Source organism: Pterocles gutturalis, unplaced genomic scaffold (genome assembly GCF_000699245.1).
Source record: "Pterocles gutturalis isolate BGI_N339 unplaced genomic scaffold, ASM69924v1 scaffold8732, whole genome shotgun sequence".
Lineage (NCBI taxonomy): Eukaryota > Metazoa > Chordata > Aves > Pterocliformes > Pteroclidae > Pterocles > Pterocles gutturalis.
In genome coordinates this window covers 16,766-41,640 of record NW_010112798.1, presented here as the reverse complement: position 1 = coordinate 41,640, position 24,875 = coordinate 16,766, and the positions used below count along the sequence as shown (strand labels likewise).

The 24,875-nt window shown below is 39.7% G+C and overlaps 1 protein-coding gene across 1 annotated transcript in view; it reads left to right on the top strand.

The window, feature by feature from the left end:
• VAT1L (vesicle amine transport 1-like) overlaps window positions 1-13,028 on the top strand; it is a gene marked incomplete at its 5' end in the record, with an annotated part of 50,770 nt that extends 37,742 nt beyond the window's left edge. The window contains 2 exons of the mRNA XM_010074201.1: window positions 10,317-10,400; window positions 12,448-13,028. Coding sequence (XP_010072503.1) covers window positions 10,317-10,400; window positions 12,448-12,546 — 183 coding nt within the window. The remainder of the gene's footprint in view (window positions 1-10,316; window positions 10,401-12,447) is intronic.
• Window positions 13,029-24,875: the final 11,847 nt, after the last annotated feature.

Here is a 24,875-nt window from a genome sequence, read left to right as displayed (position 1 = left end):
GCAAGGAAACAGACTCCGTCATTCAAGTTATTTTCCTACTCCAGTGTCTAAAATAATCTTATCAGCTCAAAATAGTTGCTAACGATAGTAACTTTTTAACACTTAGCAGACTATTTTGATTGTATCCATGTTTTCCCCATGCATTTTTCTTTTTTTCAGTAGGTGTTTATGAAAATGGGGCCCCAGATACCCTGAGTCTGATGTGTGATCTTGCATATGCTCCGTGCTTGATTTCTGCATGTTGAGAGCTGGGTGTATTCACCATGGGCAGGAATAGAGCCTCTTCAAAATCCTGTAAATATTATGCTGCTTTTCCATCTGTCTTGCAAGATGCTGCATACCCTCAGCTTCCAGGAGAACAAAAGGAGTTTGAGAGGTCTCTTTAGAATTAATGGTGTAGGTAAGAGAAGAGATTCAGTCTGGGAAAGAGGATAATCCAGGCCAATTGCAGATGGGGGTTTGCCAGCTTCCACATACTCAGCTCCCATGCAAACAGGTAGTTTTTAGATTTTGTCACAGCAGTTAGGTCAATTAAATACCAGAAGCACTTTGCTGCTAGCTGTTCTGTTACACAGTGCAAGGAAAATATTCTTATCATGAATGCAGATTGTTCCCATGGGAAATGTGTTGTGGTCAATACAGGTTATTCCATTGCTCCTGAGGGAAATAATCCCTATCACCAGGGTGGTTTTATCCAGGTAACTGTCTGCGGTAGGGTAATTGTCAGTAATCACACCCAGGCAAACAGCTTTTCTACAAAAGCTTCTACAGAAAACAGCCTGAGAAAGGAAAGTATTGCAAACTCTTAAAAAAAAAAAAAATTAAAAAAAAGCTTCAAAAAAAGTCAGAAATACTACTCCACTAAATCATATTGCATGAACATGAAACATTTCAAGATTAGCAAGGAGGAAATATGCCAGCAAAACACTAGGTCTACATTTTGACAGATGTCACTCTTGAGAGTAGAAGGACACAGTCATCAGTGCAAAGGAGCCCAGTGACTGCTTGCTGTGTGCGTCACAGGGTAGCCAGAGCCCCTGTGTCCTGTCCCTTCTCTTAGCTCAAGCCACATTGACAAAGCTGTGGGAAATGTAGCCTACAAGGGACATTTATTTTTGCTTTGTACTTCCCATGCCTTAACACTCTGGCACAATCTGCCTGGAGTAGTGTACCAGTTCAGTTCCCTCGGAGCCACCAGCAGGCTAAAGAACTGTTATCCTTGGTTTCTTCAGTTTCCTCCCAGCCACCGACCAAAGCGAAACAGACATAATCCAGAAGACAGACACTACGTGATTTTTCTTTGTAGGGAGTGCTGTGCTCAGTTTTAAAAGCCACGTATGCCAATGACATGAAAGAGAACTCTTCTCCTGGTCTGAGAAGAGCATCCACAATTATAATGCAGCTCACAATTCATATTAAAGACACCATAGCTTTGTAATAGACCACAGCAGTGAGTCTGATCATAAAAATCATGTTTGCCTTATGGCACTAATGAAAGCTATAGTATTAAAGCTTTGCTTATGCTTTATCTCAGCTAGAATAGACTGCAGTATGAATCTTTTTCTTCATTACTGCAAACAAATGATGCTTAAATATTATTGATATTAGTGTTTGTAGTTCTAATGGAGATAGCTCTGGGCTCATTGAAATAATGGCTGTTATGAACAGAACAGATACAGCCCTAGAATGAAAAACAGGAAAGTTTTTAATTGAGATTATTCTTTCATAAATCTGAACAAGATTTGGATCATTACCTGTGACACTTGGGTTGCCAAAGTAACCTTGACTAGCCAGCTAATGTTTGCATACCGCATGACAGCATCACCATGGAGATCCTGCCCATGTGATTTTGCAGACATGATGCAGTTGCAGGCTTCTCAGACACACGACAGTGAGCAAGAGAGGAATTAATTACTGGTAAGGAATGCTTTTGCAGACAACTCTTTTCTCTCTCAGAGAGAGCCTGCATGGAAGTAATGCAGAAGCTAAACTTACTGTTTTACCTGCATATAGAGGGCAGGGGTAATAGGAGGAACCTCTCTCACCTTCCATAAGGAAAATACTGAATTCTCGTAATGGAAAATTCATGCTCTGCTGACATTGGAGGAGGGGTCAGAAAATGCTGGCCTGTGTGAAAACTGTGTTTGAAGGATAATATTCATTTACAGAATGTACATACAAGTGATTGAAGTAATGAACACTACTAGTATTCCTTTATCAGTTGAGACTTTATCCTCTCCCAATACCTGCTCTTCTCACTCACCTGCAACCTAGTGAAGTCAGGGAAGTTACAGCAGTGGAACAGGGGGTGAAATTTGTTCATATACATAGAATATTCCAAATTCTTCTCAAAAAGTAGCTGTTATGCTGTGTGCTTTACTTTCCAGCATCTACTGAACCTCACAACAGCACTACGAAGTAGATTTTGGACCTATTCTGCACAACAATACCAAACCAAAGACCATGCTGAGCATTAGAAAAATCCCATGAGATAATCAAATATCTCTTTGTCTTTTCCAACCTATTTCTGAACCAAGGCTTCTAATTTTTAAGTTCTAGCACATGATTAGATGATTATCTAAATCCCTTCACTACTTTCTGCATTTCTTGTATTTGATCCCTACATTGTTGCTATTTCTTTATTTTCCTGAACTTGAAAGTTCTTTTATTGACAATAAAGCAAACAAACAAGCACACAGAACTTTCAAGAAGAGACATGATTCTGTTTCTGATTGTTGAGCAGGCTAAATGAGTCTTCCCTCCTTTTGCCACGTATTCTTTGGAGAACAGAAGTAAGAGACCCTCAGGATAAAGGTATTTGCTGTTGCAAAATGCTTTGTTCCAGCTCTTTTATTTATATATAAAATTGTCTGTACAATGACAGAAGGTTAAAAAGTGCTGTTACTCTTTCTGTGTGCTACAGCTGTGAGTAGCAGGCTTGGCTATGATCAGGTGGGGGTGCTGTTGACATGATGTACACACACCCCTAAGAAGACACAGTCCCTGCTTCCGTAGCTGTCCAAGAGCATCACGTGGTGTGAGCCAGTAGGTGAGGGAGCATGGGGTAACTGTTACATGACTATGGCAGCTACTCCTCAAATAACGAGCTGTTTGCAGCCTCCCATATATGCACCAACAGAGACTTAGGAAGAATTTGAGAGGTACAGTGATATTACCATTTTGGGCATAGCTGTAAAGAATGACTAAAGCACCAGCTCTGGAGATGTCTTTGTTGGACTATCTCTTACGTGTAAATGCAGCACAGGAAAAGTCATGCAGATGCTTAAAATAATACTGGGTGAAAGTGCTCATGGTGATGTGGGCAGAAAAGACTTGGGGTGATGGCCACATGCAGAGAGTAAATGTTGCTGCTTATGTCTTCGCTTTTACTCTGAAGGATTAGCTGCAGGATTAAAGAAGGAAGGGACAAAGCTGCCAAAGCAAGACTTTGGGGTGATCTTTGCAGTGTGGGTTTCAATGGAAGAGGGGATTATTTCATGGCTAGAGGGGAAGAGTCTTGACATGCTGGAAGGCCTGGACATTTTCAATGTGTAAACAGAGGACAAAAGGTGATTCTTTGAGATGATGTGTGAAAATAAACAGCAATATTGAACCTAAAGGTGTGTAACTAATGAGAGGGGAAAATTACGGTTGTAGATCATAAACTAAATTGATGCTCTGTTCCACCAGAGGAAGAATGTCCAGGAGGTAGAGGACATTCCCTCTATTTGGGTGCTGAACACCTTTTGACAACACGTGATGATTCAGCATTAGAACAATTGGTGAATTTGACCGATGATACTAAGATAATGGAACTAATTTCACTTCTAGTTTGGATTAAATTGGTAACCTTGGCATAAGATTCTTTAGCCTTTCATACCTCGGCCTAATTTACCAAAAAAGGGGAATGAAGGATTCCTTTACTGTAAGCAGAAATCCTTTCATATGCATCAGGGAAACCCACTATCACCAGAGGAGCCCAAGAAAAGAAAGTATACCATCGTGTGCTGCCATTCAGTAAACTTGCCTTACCTGAGAGTGGGGCAGTAAAGAAGTCATCTGCAAGAAGGAAACTGTTATCTGTAGATAGCATTTTGTGCAACAAACTGCATTCAACCTCATGGAGTTAAAAGAATATCCACTTTTCTATTGCACCAGTGCCTTTCAATTTTTTTTTTTTTTTTTCTAAAGTAAATGTATAACTTCACTAAAAAAACCTGATAAAATTCATTATATTACTGAGCTGAACAGCTTCGTGTAGGATGATGAAAGCATTATGTTTTGACATTTCCACTAGGAAGTTTTTCCATGGCATGTTGCCTTCATTGTTTCTCTCTGCTAAACATCATTACTAACACGGGCCTAAAGCCCCCAATGTGTTATCTTGGCATAGTGAGCGGTTTAGTGTTCCAACTTTGCAGTCTCTCTTATTTTACTCCTGAGATTGGTTCCTTATAAGAGCCAAATACAGAAATGGATCATTATGCTTAAAATAATATCCAAAGGCTTGAAAATAGCATCCGTTTCTTAGGCAGGCTGCATTTATTTTTGTGAAATAGTGCAACAGATAATTAATAATGCGTTTTCCATTTAACTTTCCCTATATTTATTTACAAAGCAGTAGTCTGCTTTTGCTATATTCCAACAAGAAAATGAAGCTCCAGAGACAATGGAATGTCAGCATTTATGAATACCTCAGTAGAGGTTACTGTTGGCTCTTGTTTGCAAATGCAGAACAACCGAAAAATTGGTTTGAAGTAAAATGGGTAAATAAGTGGAGGCTTGACTATAACAATACAAAGTTGAAGCATAATTGTTTGCTTCAGGCATATATTATTTATAAAGCATCAGACTTACATCCAGGAAAATGCCTCTATTCAGGAATTTTCCAAAGTAATCATGTTCTCAGTACAGTTTGCAAGCTTGTTCTGGAATGGGGATCCAATGTTAAATCATAACATACCTTTCGTAAGGCGCTGCACTCCTCGCTTCATCTCAGTTCAGTTGCAGGCTTCAGCAAATTCAGCAAAAAATGTCATGACTACCAGGACAGTAGAGGCGGAGACCTGAAATGAATGACTTAAGATGAAAAGCCACCAAGAAATCTATTTTACTAATGTCGCATGGGGAAACAAACATGAAAAGTCCAAGAACCCAGGAAGAAAACTAAGGCAGGTGTACAAGTTGCATTTCAGGAAAAAAGTTATTTTAGTCAATGTAAAATGGAGGGATTTTAAACACTCCCATCAAAAGCTATGGAAAAGCAATGGAATCAGAAGCTATCTGCAAATAGCCAAATGTCATAATCTGATGGCGTGTTATGTTACTTGCTCTGTCTGGAATATTCCTTTTTTTTTTTAGTACTTTAGATTTGCAGAAATTATTTGAGTAAAAAAGTGTGTTGTGGCTGCTATTTGTAATTTTAGTATGAAGATCTTTTTTCTGCTTTGAGTGGTTACAGGTAATAACATGCTTGATTTTGTGCTTTTTTACATATCTTTCTCACGCAGAAATGTGTTGCAAATTAGTCGGGAGTGCTGACAGCACTTCACTAAACTTATGTAAGTCATTTGTGGATATAATGTGATTCCTAAAAGAGCTGGTTTCTTAGTTGCAGTATTAGTACTTTACTATTTTAGAAATGCTAGTAAGAAACCAAAATAATTTTTTGTTTCTTTTTTTTCAGTACAAGCTTGTACTTTATTTTAAATTAGAATTGCTATCAGCTCATTAATGACGGAGTGGCTACAATGAAATCATGCCATGTTCCCAGTGCATACACTGCTCTTGTATTCATCTGAGGAAAATAATTTATGGCTGTCATTATAGTGTATTCGCTTTTGCTTTTAGTGAACTAAAAACTTTACAAATCCTATGGTCTACCATGAGGAGCTAAAGAAATATGGAAATCTGCCTTTCTTTTAGAGATAGAATTTCAATTTAGCATGTAATTGCTACAAGGAACAGGAAGTCTTTTGTATCTATAATACCATGCTCTTTCTCTTTACTGAGTCCAGTGCTATTGTGATACTATTAAATTAGCTGTTTTGTTAAATTGAGGCTATGTAAGCATCTCTGTGAATTGCAGCCTAGTTTAAGACATTCATTTTGCTGCAGTGACAACTTAATTTTTTTACAAAAAGATACCATTTTAAAATTCCACAGAGAAACTTTAAAAATTATTTCATTTTTGTGTTTTCTTTTTCTGGCTTATTTTGGTAACAGGTAGCATCAAGACCTGCGTATCTCTAATTTCAATTTACATAATCAAGTCTTTCTAAAATTATATCAATATCCCCAAATCCAATAGAATTAGCAACACTGAATGAATCATTTTAGCAGCCTATATTGGAGAGATATCTTTAAAAAATCTGACAAAGTAAAGACCAGAGTAATCTTTTCCCCATCACAAAGCACAGAAATAAACACTCACACAAACCACACAAACAGAATACACCAAAATACATGCAGCAGTCTAGTCAAAGCATTGTCCTGAGATGTGCTGAGATCTTCCCGGTGATTTCTTTGTGTTGCTCTTGTATGAACTGGACAGGATTATAATATTCAATAATTTTAATTTTTTAATCAGTAAAGGAAGGTTGCACAGAATGTTGCATGTCATTACCGCAGCTGCAGTATCATCTCTGAATTTGCAAACAACTACTGTCACAGCCAGTTATTGTCAAAGTTCTCACTGGGAGGAAAAAGTACTGAGCTTTCTCAATCCACCTTTTAAAAATCTGTTAGACCCACATGGGATTCCAGACTTAGTCATCATCAGAATTTCCAGAATCCTACTCTTTACTGTATCTCATTATCTGTATTGTGTTTGAAAGCCCATAGTGCTCAGATGTTTGAAAGTAGAAATACAAGGCAGATATGTTTCCCCTGAATCTAGAACCCAGTGTGCCTGATCAACTTGCTTTTTCCTTGTTTTTCTGATTTAGTTTGTATGTAGACTTTTAAAAAACTAACTTTTTGCAGTACTTCTCTATATAAAAATTGTTAGAGGAGGTGGCGTTGTTACAGCTTGTTTTTGAAGACAGAGAAGATCTAGTCTGGTAGATGAAACCATTAAACGGTATTCTGAAAGTTACCATTGTTGGTTAAGATAAGTGCCTTGACTTGATTTTGAAAATATTTGAGGCTGGAGAAGATGAGCCTGTTTGAAGCAAAATAAGAAATTTTAAAGTGGACATGATATCCAAATTTCATGATACTTTTGAGGAGTACCCCAAGAGAGACACTACGGTGGTGCTGGAGAGGGTTCAGTACAGCTGTTGGACTTTATACTTCCAGAGAACACAGCTGTCGTGAAACCTCTTTTAGAACATTCTCTGACCGGTAGCATGAAGGTATTTCTGCTCTTCCTCTCCTACTAAGGTCTATTGACAGTAATCATTGCTCTTCCCGGTATGATACACAATACAGATGGACAGAAATGGCTCTGATCCAAGAGAAGCTCTGAGATCCCAACCATAACATCCCCCCAGGAAAATGTAGTTGAATAGGCTTTTTCACAGCAGGCCTCCGTTGCCAGCTTTGTGACTTTTTTTTTTTTAATTCTGTGTTTGTATCAAGACTCCTTTGAAGAATTCTGTTGATAGCATTGGTAGTGTAACACCTCTTTAAACATGCAAGTGTGCATTAATAGATTAAAATTTTCTAAGAAATGTTAAAGCTGCTAGATTTTGCCTGTAATGCTAACACTCCCAATTAAGCTCTATATATTTTATACTCCTCGCCTCTCTGCTTGGGTCCAGCAGAGTGGTATGAGGAAGGAGCTTGTAGAAGGCTCAGAAAATCTGCAGCACTTGGGGGATTATGATGGAAAATGAGAATCTGAATATTTCTCACAAGGCATGGTAAGCATGACTTGTAAAGGACCTTGAGGTACATTGGTTTTGTCTTTCTAGACCATGTTTTTTGTTTTTGAATCAAACTTCAACCGCTTCAGAGAACCTTCAGTAAATTCCAGAATTTCCACATGCCTGACTGTACTACCAGTTAAGCCTGGGTCTGATTTTAACCAAGTGCAGGGTGATTTCACAATCTTCATTGGTAACGTGCTCTCAGGCACAGACTGAGCATAAGCTCCATATGACACTCTGCGAAAGGCAGACTATACACAGCACTTAAACGTTCACATGAAAAAGTAAATGCTTCTCTGTAGCCTACATAGAACAACTTAAGCCTTAGCCATACTTGCACAGCAAATAAGGCTTTTCATGTTCTCTGCCCTTTATAGTATAAGAGGCACCTTGGGAAACAAGTAGTTGCAGCCTTGGTTGAATAAGTGGACTGTTAGCAGCCATAAACATAAAAATTACTCATTTATAAAATAGCTCATGGTCTCCTAACTCAGACATAGCGTACTGAATGGAATTGCACTAGTACAGAATTTGACTAACTAGGTCAGTTGTATCAGCTCTTCAAACTTTTTTTCAATTTTTTTATATATTTTAATAGCTCCATCTGGATGCCATAGCCACTATTATTGTTATAAGTTTTATCGTTCCCTTTGCCTCTGCCTGCTGTTTGCATTTGCAAGCTACTTACAAGTGTCCTGGAAACAACTCCTGAACCTTTCTCCAGAGTCTTAAATTTTATACTGTGCATGTGAAAAATGCAGGGAAAGCACATTTTCTCAAATTTGCCTTGCTAAATATGATATGGTACAAATTAAAATCAATGTTGCATGCCCCGCTTTCCACATAATGTTCTGGTAATAAATTTCAATGGACTGCAAGTGTGTTTGGTGATTTCTCCAATTCTGTCACATCTATGTTGGTTATTTTTGCTGTGCTATAGACTCCTAAAAGCTTGATTTAGCTAATAAGTTTCATAAAAAATAATATAGCTGCTGCTTCTTCAGAGTCTTTCTTGGGTATTTTTGAAGGAATATTGTTCATAGTGCAGAACAAGCCTATTTATGCTGTAAAGTAACTTCATAGAAGTTATTGTGATTTTGTGTAGTACATTTAGAGGTCAACCTTCTGTCCAGTGGGGTTCGTAAGATTGTGTTTTCCAAGGTTAATTTACAGTTATGCCCTAAGTTGGAAAGTCATTGTGTTTTGCAGTGCAATTTTTCTTTTGTTCTAACAGGTTTTTATTTTAAGTCTGATATTTACTAATTGAGAGAACCACTTGGCAAAATTAAGGTTGTAATATTGAGTTCACTGCAGCCAGCTTTCAAAATAAAGGCTGACAGATGGTAAAGACATTTTATGCCCAGCATCCATTACATTTAATTGGAAGTTGAAAGCTGTATTCGCTTAGTATCTTTAAGAATCTCATACCTCCTTCTGTAGTAGACATTTAGTAATTATTGTAGGTGCCTGGACCCCAATTCAGGCTTTTAAATGTACTTTGGGACACACCTGTTCCCAAGTCAGCATATTGTTTCAAACTTCTATGCCATTATTCTTAAAATATTCAATAAAACTATGTCACAGATGGTAGATCCTATTAACATGAAACTGTTTCTTGTCTCAACATATCCTGCTATGCCAGCGAAAAATAATGTGATGAGGATATGAAACAGCCTTCATGTGTACATTTTCAGTTCCTGAAGTTTCTAACTTACACACACTCGCGCACACACACACACTCTTTCAGTTCATCAACACTGCACTCTCATGAGTTCTGAGAGTTTATACATCAAAATAAAGTCCTCTCCAGTGCACTAGTAAGAAGAGGGTTTTGTTCCTTTCTCACGTGCAAATTGCAGCCAGGTGTTAAATGTCTACTCTTACGTGATATCCGTAGGATGCTACTTCTGCAAAATTTTTTAAAAATTGGAAAAAAAGAAGAAAATAAGTACTCACTTATGCAGTGAGAACCACAATATAGCCTTAATCACAGTCACTGACTGGGTTTGACATTCCCTCTACAGGAACAAAAAAGAAATTAATTGAAAGTATCCTAGGTCAATTAGAAAAACAATTCATACTTTCAGTGAAAGTAGGGGTTTTTAATAAATATTCTGCAGAGAGAAAAGTCTAATGAACAACCTGTAAGGATTAACTCCCTGAGCCTGTATATCTCTCTGCACCTCGACTGACCATTACTTTTATAGTGTGCATTATGCTATCCAGAGATTGTCATCAAGACTCACATCTCATTTTGGCACACAGGATGCAAGAATCAGGCCTTACAAATTCACTGAAAAGTGTTTAACTACAAATTTTGTTTCAAGCAGCTGCTTGAATGATTGCACATAGGATGCCTTAAATGTATTGCTTGTTTTGGAAGGAAGGAATTCCAGATTCTCTTAGTGTGTCCTGAAAATTATCAATCGGTTACCTTTCTTTTAGGTGAAGGAGGCAATGCAGAGAATCCATGACCGAGGAAATATAGGAAAACTAATTCTGGACGTGGAGAAAGCACCCACTCCACTGGTGAGTGCAAAGCACTACATACATGGTGTATGGCACACAAGTTAAAGCACGGTAGTGACCTCTGGAGAAACATACCTTACAATTTATTTTTACTAGTCTTTTATTCTAAATCCAATCCACCTAAATACAACCAATAATCATAATTTATATTTTTAACCCAAGGTGAAATGTAATTGTAATTCCTAGAGTCCCGGCAGTTAATTTTCTATACTGAAATGCTATCTGCTTCTTCAGAAATGTATCTGCAACATCTACTTCTGTCCCTGTGATGGCAAACCAATAGATGTTTCACATAATACAAAATTACAGCATTAATAAATGGATTGAACAGAAGAAGATACAGTCAATATTACTTCAGCATACAAACAGAGAAGTGGTTTCTGATTCCCATACAAAAGTTGAGGTACACCTTTGATAGGAATTTCTTTTACTTCTGTTACAATATATGAATTATAATATCCAAATACTTACTTCTAGAAATGTTCTGAAGGAATACAGTTGTGATGGAGCTCTGGTCCACTGGGTTTGAAGCACTTAACGTGGTACTGAAACATTAGAGAGAGCAGTAGGAAGTGAAAGTCAAGGTCAGGCCTAAACATTCACTGATGATGTAGGAAAGAGCAGTAAAAAAGATAATGAAAAATTGACTTCAAATCAATACTGATGTATGAAGTTTGCTTTCAGACCTGAGATATCTTCTGTTCTGAAAGAACAGAAAAGAACCTGGAATTACAGTTAAGCTCTTACTTGCTCTTAGTCTCAAACTGTCTCTAAATCTCATACAAAATTGCTGCAAGGAAAAGGAAGGCTTTTGGGACCTCACACATGGAAATGGGGCATTATTTTGTAGCTGAATTGCATCTTAAAACTGTAAACAAGAATCCCTAACACAATATTCATGTATTTTTTCCATATGTTCTCCTGATATTGTATATTCACAATAGCCTTTGGTCAGAAGGTGAGAACAAATCTGATACACTTTCACGAATGGGTGTTAATTGAAAACTATGGGTAACTTCAGAGCGTTGCTTTTCTCCATTAAAATCAGGTTGTGTTTGAGCTTTTATTCTTTTTATTTCCAGCAGAGCCTAGTTACCAAACAGGGAAGGTGTAATGTCACTGCATTTCTCTTTAAAAAGTGAATGGGTCCCTTGCTTAGTTGGTTTTGAAATAGTTATAGGCTAATACAAGAAACATCTTGTGTCCTAAGAGAGGTAATGTTGGTGTATAAGAAAATTCAGTCACATTAGTCTATGCTCTTAAACACTACCACCTGTCCAGTTAACCAGACTCTTGGTGTGCCTCTGGAGACAAGTAAAACTGAGAAGGTGAAGTACAGGAGGGTCTTGTACCAATACACAGCTCATAATAAATATTCTCATGTGAAAAAACACAACATGCTCCTTAAACGCTATTCTGAATGAAAATTTCTGTAATTGCCTACTACCTGTACAGGTAGTAAATATAGAAATGCAGTTTCTCCCCACTCCTGCATGATCCAAGATTTGCACTCTGTCACTGGTATATTCTGCCAGCACCTACGTATCCACTGCTCTATAAAGTTTCATTGTTTTTTATATAAAAAAATTGCTCTCTGAGGTTTCATGACACTGTGCCTCACGTGGAACCAGATCCCATCTGTTAGCTGGCATTAAAGAATAGTGTTTTCTGTGTCTGGAAGAGCAGATACAGAAGGAGTTGTAAACCAGAGGTCTCACACATTCTGTGAACTTCCTACACAGTCGTGTTTCCTATCCGAGAGCCTTAATATCAGTTTGCTACAAGTGCAGAGATCAGTCTGCCTGTGCAGCTCTCCTACCAAGCAGCTTTCTGATGCCTAAGACAGCTGTAAGCCATGAGGGAACAGCTTACAATGTCAGCTGGAAGTGGTGTAGTGCCAACAAAAGTTTTACACAGACAGAGTGTTTATTTTCATGTTGCAACAATGTCTTCTTCAATTTTTAAAGTCGCTTTATCAAATGAATCAAACCGAAATAAGAATGAATAAAACCAGGCGCTCTGATGTCCTTCATCTTTCATCCTACAGATGGCCAACGACAGCACGGAGACAAGTGAGGCTGGAGAAGAGGAAGAAGACCATGAAGGGGACAATGAGAACAAAGAGCGCATGCCGTTCATCCAGTAACAGCCAGAGGTGGTGGAAGCAGAAAGATTGATGAAGTAGAAGGGAACGAGACTGGGAAATCTATTCTGTGCATCAGTGAACAAATGCTGTAGTACAGTGTGTGTTGTATTTGTCTGCAGTCAGCTGAGCTATGAGCTGTTGATCATTGTTGTTTTGAACTCCAGTGCCATTCTCATCCAGTGCAGTATTATGTCATTCCTGTGTAATACCCCATTTCCCTGTAGGAGTCCCATGGATTTTTCTGTTCCACTTTAAAAGCCTTATTAACTTACTGTGTAATTTTAGATGGGCATCTTCTTCCAACATTTTGCATAAAGTTATTTGGGGGGGATTGGGCTTTTTTTGGAATTTGACAACAGTAACAAAAAAAATTTCCCACTTGATGTCTGAAAGATTCTGGTAACTGGAGGGAAGATTTTACGTTTGTGGATTTGCAGTGTTAAAATAATTTTCCTGTTATGGACCACAGATAAAAGTTGCAAAAAAAGATGAGTTTTCATTTTCCTCCATCATGCTTTATCATTTTATAAGCAATCCTATCTTCAATTTCAAAAATACCTCATTTAGAATTGTAGAATCTGAAATTGTGCAAGAAATCATTAATTGACTGGCTTTGATTAGTAATGTACAATCATGCTAGTCATCAGCACCAGTAATTAAACACTTCATTCGTTATTGACAGATCAACATCTTCTGCTAAGGACACATTGACTCATCTGTGTCCCAAACCCAAATCAATTTTAAATTTCGCTTTTAGATCCTGTTAGTAAGGATCACTCATCAGTATGTGGAAATAAATTTGTTGATGGAGTTCACTGCTCTGAAATCACTAATGTGTTGATCAACTATCAATCTGGGGCTGAACTCCTACAGAAGTTAACCCTGTAAAAAACGAGTTTTAGGCCTTAATCCCATCAGAAATTATGCACAGGGATAACTTTATCTAGGTGAGTGGTTCTATCAAAAGCTCTGTTCCATATGTACAGTTATGTTTGTGATTATTTGCAGGATCAAGTATTCAAAGACCAGCTAGTCTTATCTACCTCCCACTAGTGGAAACTATATCTAAACATGACAAAAGTAAATATTTTTTCCATGTCTTTCACCTGTCCAAGCAGCAGCTACTCAGGTCCTCAGTTGTCTTATTAAAACAATTATTTTAAAATGACTGCAATCACCTACAGTAGAAATGCTAAAAGAATGTTAGAGACCTTGTATAATGCCATATATCTTTGAATTAATATATTTTTTTTCAAAAGAAAGTATCTCCCCAAGCATGGCTAGTTGTTCACCTAAATCTACAAGTATCCTGTAGCGATAGAAGTTAAAAACTAATACAGAAGAGTGAAGAGGGAGGGCTTCTCAGGCTTTTCTCAATCTGAAAGGAATTGTGGGTATGGATGACTTTTATGTGTGGTTTTAGAAGATTCTCTCTTGTTTTTTGTTTGTCTCATCTTGCAGCCTGAGTATTAATGTCCATCTCTTTACACTGTACTTACAAAGTTGCTGTTCCAATACCAGGTAATTGTGCAGAACGTTCATTCTGAAGGAGTTTCCCTTGAGTTAAACAAATTCAAAAATAATGAGAAGAAATACTGTGGAGAAAAATGCCAAAAAAGCTTTTGAAATGTTGATCTAACCAGAACTTCAGTTTTCTCTAGATGTTGAACTTCACTATAGTTGATTTTCTTTTCAAGCTGGACTTGCCTGCCCTTCCAGTGCCATATCAGGCCCAAACAGGGATTTTATCCACTGAAAAAAAAAGCATGTATTAGGCTTGCCAGTTGTGCTTTTAAGAAGGCCATTAAGTTTTCACAACTCATAAGCTGACAATGGTAGGAAACATGCCCAATTTTGTTTTGCAGTTAGTGTAATGATGTTGTCCTGCAACAAACCTTAACATAAGTAGGAATTTTGATTTGATGCCAAAGTGAGCAATATTGCTAGTGACCTTCGAGCTGGCAGTAAAGTGGCATTCTCAAGGCCTTAAATTAGTAGGGCAAGCAGAATAGCAAATCCGTTCTTCTGTTAGAAACTGCATTATAGTTGGCTCTACGGTTAAATTACCCTTCAAGACAAATGAAGATGGGTGATCTCGGTCATGGCCACAGATGCCATAGGGACAAGAATCAAGTGAAATAATTTTGGCTAGTTCTTTCTGGTTTTGTTAGCAAGGCAAAAATCCTCTTCATGCTAATTCATACCGATTTTAGGGCCATTTTCTGATCGGCAGAATATCTGGTAATTGCAGTGAGTACAAAGGAATACTTCTGTGTGACACAGATGAGTATTACCATCAGCAAGCTAAATTCTGCTCCGTGTTTTACTGGTATTAATATGGCATCTATGAAGGTTGTTACTGAAATTAATGGAAATTTTTCAGGTATCTATTGTGGAAGCAGGATTTGTGCTAGCAGAATTTGGCCCGCAAGCCCTAAGTACCTTTTAGAATACCACAAGGAGTAGTATCGCGTGTGAAGTGGTAGAGGGCGTGTTACACAGAATAACAATGCTGAGACTTGGTTCTGACCAAGTCTTACTGTAGTAGAAATGAAGGTTTGTGCTTACTACTGACAGTGTTGTTTAAACAACTCTAAGACAATTGGATAGTTTCTTCAAGTGAAACAAATTATTTCTCAATTTGCCTTAAAGGAACTGTGAAAGCTTCTCTTTAACTTAAGCCTGATTGAAGTGAACTGAAACACTGTTTAATTGTATTTGTTGCTTTACAGCTTTTGTTATATTGTGCCTACAAAGCAAATTATGTTTACATAAAAATATAAATAAAATATTTAGCATAGCATTATCCCTGGTTTACATGTTTTATTCTAATATTATGGTCACATTAGGGAACTGACTTGGAATTGGTAAGGAGGAAAATTTGAGGTCTTATTTTCCATTTTGGTCACTGAGGGATATACAGAGAATTTTTTGTTATTAAAAAGTACATCGAGGTTATTAAAATGACCAAGTGTGCTCCTTTACAGAATATTAACAATTTAAATGTAAAATGTTGAACATTACAGTCTAAGAAATTCAAAACATTATATAAGCACAATTCATGATGTGTTCAGGGAAGTGTATTTTGATAGGGATAGAAACTAGTTTCCAGAATTTTGGCACTCAGATTGCACTGGGAGATGGATTGACACACGTTATCCTCAGAGAGACAGTGCCTTTCAGAAATGAAGATACTCTAAGGGAATAATCTTAAAATAGATTCCAAAACAGCCATCACCAGATAAGCTAATAGCACAAGGACGTGACTGAATCTAAAATCCCACTCTCCCTGGGTCTTGGACTTAACTCAGGGCTGCAAGGAGGTGGTTCAATTCACGTGTGGTCTTCCAGATAAGCTAATAGCACAAGGACGTGACTGAATCTAAAATCCCACTCTCCCTGGGTCTTGGACTTAGGGCTGCAAGGAGGTGGTTCAATTCACATGTGGTCTTAGACCACCTCTCCTGAAGGTAATTCTTACACTTTTTCTTTCAAAGAACTGATCATGGTTACCAAACCTTACAGGTCACCTCAAGCCTGTACTTCTGTTCGTGGCTTTAAAGGTCTTCCTGCATGAAAGGAAGAAATGGTTCAATGAGCTTCAGTTTAATATCCAAACAAAGAGGAAATTTTACCTGCATTCCAGACATTCAGGACATGTTCTAAAACTGGTTATGTCCCTGGAAAGATCTCACTTCAGTTGTTACTGCATCTGCCCTATAGTCGAAAAGCTCGCATGGACACTTGCTGTTTGTGAAGAAAAGCTGAGTAAATTTCTGTCCTCTGTTTTCAAGTCTTAATAAGCAAATAATGATCAGCGCATCCCTAATCACTGTGTCAGGAGAAGGCTGAAAGCAAACAGCCATAGCCTTTTGCAAACTCTGTGATTACTAACATAGTTCTGCCTTTTACCGACTTTCCCACTGGGCTATCTATACTCGACTGTAGTGCAATCTAACACACAGAGGGTGCTACCAAGCAAGCAGAGATGCAGCAGGCTGCCTTTGCGTGGCATCTGGCCGGATAAAATACAAAATCATCTTAGGATACTGAGTATCCCTGGTCCTCACCTCATCCCGTTTTGTGTTTCCCCTCTCATTTTCTGGAGCTTAGTGATTAATCCTGGTTGTTTTTTGTCAGAAAAGATTCTTCTAGTATGACTGTGATTGCCAGCACACAACATACTTGAGCCCTCCAGCTCCTGGAAAACCACGGAGGAGTTGCTACACCATTGCTTCCGACCCCAGCCCACCAGGCTTGCACAAAGCTGAAAAAGGGAAGGTTCATAGAGGTGCTTTGTACCGTATAAAGGGGTGCCTGACACTGCCACTGCTGTTGCTGCCAGTCAGCATCCTCCTTGGAGCTACACTAACAGGTCCATACCTCTCACCAGGTTTGACCTGGGGGTCCCAGCCTTTGCGGGGTTTCTCAAGTCCCTGCCATACTCAATAATAGTCCTTGTTCTCTGGTAGCACTTTATTCTCTTTTGCAGGCATTTTGGGCAAGATGAGAAAAGGGCAGGAACAAGCATTGTCAGCTTTCACAGTGATTGGCATGTCTCTTAAAAACTCACACACCTGCCATCATGTAAGATCAGCTTTCATTTCGAAAGGAAGGGTCTTCACAGATATTGATAAAAGCTTTAAGACTGACTGAACTAAAACATAACCTAAAAAGACAAAGGAAGAGTCTTTAATCTTGCATCTCCTGAACCCTCATGATCTTTAATGCTTGGTACAGACACCACTAGCCAGCCAACAGCCCTACACAGTTGCAAACTGGCCAGCCAGGGATTGAATGGGTGGGCTAAGAGATTCCACTGTCACTTGCTGGTGTGGGAACAGCAGCTGCCAGCTATAAAAAAGGGAGTTGCAGTTTGGGTGGGTGGGCTCTGTGACTGATGGAGGACTGCAGGGGCTGGGGGGCCTGCTTGTTTCCCTTCTGAGCTTACAAGAGCTTTGGTCTGTCTGGAAGAATTTTTTTTCTGGCTTAGGGACCATGCTGAGATGCTACAATTAGCCCAAAAAGAACTGGGAAAAGTAGTGGAGGAAAAACTGTTCTACTCTGAGGGTCAGGGGGTTGGGGAAGTGGAGGTGAGCACTTGTGTGGGTGCAGGTTTGCTACAGCTGTGAAGTACTTATGCCACCCATGTCCAGAGCTCCTGCAAGCTGCTGTGCTCACCAGGCACAGGGGCTCTTTGCCAGTCTCAGGTCCAAGGTCTGGCTGCCAGCAATCAGCCTCCTGCTACCTGCAGCCCGGCTGGAAGCAGCTCTTCTCCCTCTGCAGCCTCCAGAACTGTAAGTATGCTCTGTTCTACCAGATGTGAGCTGTATCCCTGCCAAATATCATTCTCCTGATAAGCTGCAGGTTCCAGTACAAATAATTTTGTGCTCTTCTGCTGGGTAATCTTCGTAAATACATTTCCCCACACGGAGAGATGTGTTCCACTATATGGTGCAGCAGTAAATGATGCAGCATCTCAGCTGCCCTAGAAGAACAGGGTGACATGGTGGATACACTAGATGGATTATCTGTGATAAGAATTTCTGTACTTTCCCTGAAATGGCTAGCCCTTGGTCTGGCCAGGTGATAAGCTAATAACCAAATAATATTTGTAAAGGCTGGTGGGTGAAGTTAGCTGAATGGTGACTGGGGTGTCTTCTGGTGATACAGGCACTGTATGGCCTGGAGGCTGTGTCAGATCAGGGATGTTTTCCAGAGGCTTCTAGGAGAAAATGCTTATTTTTTTGCTTACACAGAAGAGAGATGATGACAAGTGAAGTGTTTTTCTTTTCTAAGTCAGTTTGATTTGGCAAATTATTTTTCTGTTTCTCTGCTGCTGGTTTTTCCTTTTAGTGTCTGCATTCTATATCAGGAATATTTTCCCAATGTAAAAAAAAAAAAAAAAAAAAAGAACCAAATCTCTTGTGACTTGCCAAGTGTCTCACTGGTCATATAAAAGCATCTCTGAGTTCCTGGACCATGTCTATTGTAGACAGGAAAAATGAAATTAAGTTACTTACCCAATGCCATATTATTACCATTTGGTTTATAGACTTAGGAGATTTATGGTTCTCTGGCATTTAATTCTCCACTTACTGAAGGAATCCTGATTAAACTTAGCAGCTGAGCTGAAAGTTCTTCCTCAAGGGATGAAAACTGTGTCTCCAATTATACCTGCTCCAAAGCAAAGGAGATGCACAGGACTTTATGCTGAGTGCTCTCAGCTGAGACACTGTTGACAAAGCCCCATAGAAATATATGCAGTTGAGCGACAATGGTCTAAATTTTCCTCACTTTCTCATCAAATAGGATAGCTCAGAGCCTGAACCAACACTGAATGTGGCCATTTTCCACTATTTTCTTTATCATCCTCTCTATGTATATCTGAGTAATTGCCTCTGGTAGGGAATCACAGGGAAAGGAGCAACCCAGATCCCAGAACCCCACCTTTTCCAACATGCAGTGCCTGGACTCAGATGAGACTGCAGATCCTGCCCTTCTGGCTCATCCTCACCTCAAGAGGGGAACAGGGATTGCTCCATCTGAGGATCAGATGGGAAATGGTGTTGCATACTGGGCTGTACAAATGAGTGCCATAATAAAGTCTGATTGCCGGGTGATGTTGGACCCGTGCATCAGTGGTGTGTTTATGCAGTGTGTCACTGGAGAGAGGCAGTGCTGAGAGACTCAGCACAGGCATGTGACAGGGGATTTACAAAATGAATTGTCTTTAAGGTCTCACTTGAATGATAAATCTGCAACCACTCACCTAAACGTATTAGATGCCATTGACTGTGCTGTGTGACACTTGCTCTAACCAGTTCTCAGGTTCACATATTAAATGTTAGTTTCATTTCAATATTCTTTCTTGCAGCACATTCCCTAGCATTGCTGGTTAATTTAATGAAGTGTACATAATATGATTCATATGAGATCTTTGATCTGCATTTTGTTGAGCAAGTCAGCAATGTATAAAGTTATTACACAGTGTTCTGTTTGCTAATCATCAGGCAAAACAGAATAATAAAAGGATAATTGTTGCAAGCTTCCTTCATTATTCCCATTAAGATGGTAAATTCACCTCAAATGTGAATATCACAGTTTTACCACTGGCTTTGATAGGGACAGGATCAAGCTGATTAGTCCTCTAAATGAACCTAGTCACAGCTGCAGTATTAAAAATTCAGGGAGTAATATTTATTTCTGTATTATAACTTTTTAGCTGCTGCTGACACTCCAGGGGACTGGTGGCCCTCTGGTCTACCACAGGCAGCACGCAAAGGCCGGCCAAGTTGCCTGGATACGTAAAGCAAGCACTTGTATGGCAAGTCATGCACTGAGATGACTTTGCTAGCTTTTCTTTACAACAGCTGGTTTATTTCCTGGTCACATTAGATCCCTTGCAAATGGGCTGCCGTGATAGATACCATTCATTGCTTCCAACCTGGGGAGCATCTACATCAAGCAGCAGCGTGCAACGCCAAGTTCCTCAAGCTGATGGAGACCCACGCTGTTCAGTCCATGAAGCCGCATGAGGCACTGTGCAAACCTGCCAGCTCGTATCTCAGGAGGCTGCGCCAGCTCACATCTAGTGCAGCACAACTATTACCAGCTCACATGTACGGCTTTGGTAACCTGGCACCTCTGTTGTTCTGCATGGGGACATGGTCTCTGACTTTTATGCCATTAGTTACCAGAGAAGGAGCAAAGGCTGTTGGCCTTCTGCAGGAAAAACTCTTGCCTTTAGAGACAATTTTACTCACAGGAACTTCCCTGTTTCTGTGGGCTGAGGGCCTCTCAGTAACTTGCAAGGGAACCTGGCCCTGCAGGAAGGGGTATAAGGACTGCAAAGACAACTTGTCCTGTGGCTGGAGAAGCACCAAAAATGAGCATGAGCACCAGATCATCGCAAACCTATCCTGTGCGTTTTCCCACTGCAATGAAGTGGTATCAAATACGTGTGATCCTGAGATTCAAAGACCTTCAGAAGATTAATAAGTCAGATGTCCATGTAACTTGGGAAATTATGTCCCTTTGTTATATGAAGCTGATTTAATCCAGGCAGAGCCCATAGCAATATTTTAAGAAATAATATTGACAAAGCCAGGACAAATGATCTCCCATTGCTTCTGAAACCCCAGTTGTACAAACACGTTTGACCTGATGGGTGTCTGTCTGCAACTGCTCTTCCTACAATAACGAAGTGTCTAGAAAATGTATAATCAGACTGAGCCTGATCCTCTACCGGGCAACACTGCTGTAAGGCTGTACAACAAAATGGATTTACCCTGAGTACTAAGCAGACGGAGGAGAGCCTCGTCTTTTCTCTTTTACTTTGATGGATAAGCAATATAAAATCAGAGCTCTCCTAATCATTCCTAGGGCACTTAAGACATCTGCTGGAAATGAGAACAAACTGCAGTAAGAATGTACATGACAGAATGAATAAAGAAATAATGAAAAATTCTGTGAAGCTTACATTTACACAGTGTCTAAATTACTGGGCAAATGCCAGAATATTTTCCCTTCGAAAGTATTATTTGCAAATATTGGAATAAATTTTTTTTTGTTCTAGTTGCCACAGAGGAATCAAATTTCAGTTTGTGTAAGGTCACACAACAGACATACATGCACAACATGTAGCATCCTGTGCTGGGAAGAAGCTCTGACACTGAAGTACAGGCTAGGTTTCAGGCTTTGGATGGATGTGAGCATCAGCTGCCTTTGTAGTTGGATACAGGGGATAACACGAATCTCTTTCTGCCTTTAGTTACAAATCTTGCTTAAAAACATCTTGCTTTCAAATAATAATGTGACTCCAAGTTCTCCTTAAAGAGCTTCCCAGAACATTGTCTATTTTGTTGGGTTGCGTGGCCATGCCACTTGCATATCCACAGCTGCTTAATCACACACCATAAACCCACAGCTCAGTTCTCCAGCGCACTCAGATCATGAGGTCATGGTGCAGGGAGAGGATGCACCACCAGGCTGGAAATGCATGGGATGCATACAATGATCCCAGAGTGCGATATGAGGCGCTACCTTGTCGTGGTTCTTTCCACCTAAGCTAGAATTCATCAGGGAAAAGTAACCAAGACTTCAAAAAAGCCCTCGCAGATTTCTGTACTGTAATCGGGGAAATTTAAGGGACAGCGTTTGAAATTATGTCTAGTACAGTAACAGCATATAACTCATCCATGTGTTATTAAAACACAGCCTTAAGGGCAGGGGAGCTGAAGAGGGGAGGGGATGTTATACTATTCACCTTTCACAAGAGGGCAGCATTCCCAGAAACGAATGTTATTTGTCAAGAGACAGTATTGGGCTGTTAAAGAAAATTGCACTGATACAGGTTATTTTTTCTTTTCCACCATCAGCATCCAGTAGGTGACGTGTGATTTGCACTTTTATCCCATCATGGGGTCAGGGATTGCATGATGTGTGGTGGTAGGGCTTGCTGGGTAGGAGCTAGGCACTGCCCCTTTCCCAGCCTCCAGCGAGGCGGGATCACTTTCCACTTCTCACGACTTCAGTTTGCTTTCAGAGACAAACAGACATCTCCCCAGTATTTACGTTTAGGTGTTATTTTTCCTTCCTCACCAGGCAGATAAAACTTCCTTTGAATTTTAAAGAACAGTGTTTACTTGAACCACATCACGTGTTTTCCTACACAGGGGGTTGGCGCATGAGCTGATTATGCCTGTGCATGGGGGTAGTGCTGCTTCTGCGACATGGCAAAGCAGGGTCAGCTGCTTGCAGGTCCTGTGACAGCCTTGAATTGCAGAGCTGTGGTTTGGCTCCTCACCCTAAGATGGGCTGGCAGCCCCTAGCCGAAGCATCTCCTTGTCAGTGGGCAGACACACAAGCTGGGAGGGAGGAACATCAGCAGGAGTGTCTCCGAGAAACCTGTGTCGAAGGGCCATGGCACAGGAGTATGCCCACGCATGAGGTGGGAATTCAGGTTTCTGGGTTGGCAAAGCAGAAGGCCTCAGTCCTTCAGCAGAACCTTCGAGTCCTCAGTGAAGTGCAGCCACCAAAGGGAGACATGGTCGCATTCCTGAGAAGGTCTGATTTCCATCTGGTATAGGAAAATCCTACAAACATCTACAGAAGCCAAAACACAATCCTCACACTGGCCAGCCCTGCTGGCACTACGCACAGTTGCACTGTAGGTAACCTGCTATGAACCTGTGAATGTGCAACTCAGACTGTCTGGAGAGCTTCACAGTGCCTAAATCAAGGCTTTGTCCAAACCATTTTGTCTGGCACATGTAAGGATGAGCAGAACCTATTAAGATCATGTTAATGTGAAGCTGGAAAACCTCATATTAGGGAGACTGGGATGATCAAACCCAAAATATTTAAAGGAAGAAATTAAAAGCTCAGTACTTTTTCAGATCATTTCCAGGAAGGAAAAAAGGGTGTACACATTACAGAAGAAAAAATAGCACAACAGGTAAATTGTGTTTACAAAAGAGAAAGAGACAGTCTCACAGACATCCCGAAGGCTAAACAAGCTGAGCTGCTGCCAGTAATTCCCAACATGGAAACTTTGCCAAGTCTGCAGGAGTAGCATTTTAAAAGACCCTGTTCAACTCCCCCATTCGTACCTGGACTGCAAAGAAACTGCTTTAAATTTTCTCCTGAACTCCCTTGTCTTTAGAGGTGACACAGACTCAGCTGATCTGTAAAAAAGTCTCTGTTTTGACAGAGTTACGGTTTTCTGTCTTTGCACATTACACATACCCATCAAAACATATATCTTTAAAAAGTAGCTATTTCTTTGAGGTCCTTCCTGCCTAAAGAAACAGAACTTGACAGTCAGCAAAACACTCAGCACCTACTTATTTTTGCATCTGAAGGCCTGAAGTTAAAAGGATTTGGCAAGTGTGCTGTTCCTTTGAGATATCTGAACACTGTAAGAAGGCAATGTTATCAGCGCAGAGCGGTGTTGGATGGGTAGCCAAAAAAAAATAATTGTGCAATGGCTTTGCTAACATTACTTCATGTAGGCTTGGTGAATGTCTCCTGAATTCTGAATCTCTTCTGACTTTGATAAGTGGTATTTTCTCAGCTTTACAATCTACCATCTATATTCACTGCCATTGCAAGAGAATGAAAGGACTACAGGTGAGATAGTTTGGTCACATAGACAAGATTTTTCCTAAATACGTGTGATAGATTTAAGACAAGTCTTTGTACTGTCTCTTGCAAATTGTTTACCCTGCTCTCTGCTTGCGGAGACCCAGCTGTGAGATGCTGTTGTGACAAAGACCCCAAATAAGAGATGCAAAATCACTCATTCTGGAAGCTTAAAATACCGCCCTGATTCAACTTTTAGATACACATACGTTATTTATATCTCAAATTTTGTAATTTTTTGAAGCTTGTATTTACAAGCAGGGGAAATGAAAAGCACCAGACCTGTAGGTAATAACAGCTAGGTCTGGAACTGAAAAATACCACCTTGAGAAGCCTATTTCATGATCAATCCCATTATCAGTGCCACAGTGCCAAGGTGAGGCATGCAGCTAGGATAGCAGCATCACATATCTAAAAAAGACATGAACACCCTCCTTTCAGCACTCAGTGATCTTCAGTGCAGGTCACTGGTGGGTAGCCTGGTTCTGCAATAAAAGGGGAACCTCCTTTAATTCTGATAGGCAGAGCAGGTCACTTGTAGCCAGAAAATTCCCTTTCAAAAGAGAAATTAGCACGACAGGAAAAAAACTTGAAATAATTGCTAAAGCCTAAAATATCATTAATAAGTTTCACAGAACCTCACATACCATAGGTTAGCCCTTCCCTTCTCTAAACACACAGTTTGTTTGTACAAATTTCCCCAAAATAACTCTGGTGTTGGGATGCCAGCCATAATCCTGCCTCATACCTTGTTGGACTGAGATCAAATCCTTAACACAGACTTTGGAAGAATTTTCAAGGCCAAAGAAACCAAGAATACAGTAATTTTCCAAGCACAACACAATATGTGACTAGCAGAATTTGCAATATTTGTTACGTTTAATTTAAACAAATTAAAAACAACCAGTGAATCCCATTTACCACAACACAGTCATAAAAACTGATGCATGGGAGGTAATAAGCCTTTTACTAACCTTTTTGTCATTTACTTTTGTTGACTATACTGCCTTTTCAGATTGCCTTTCTTGAAATTCCTTACCCTGGCAACAGCTCTGATCAGTTTTCGTTTTCTCTTTATACTCTGAGTAGAGGGGCAAATAGTTACCCACATACAAGCTTATTTTCCAAATCCTATGATGAGCTGAATTTTCCATAACTGAAATGCTGACACAAAAAAAAAAAAA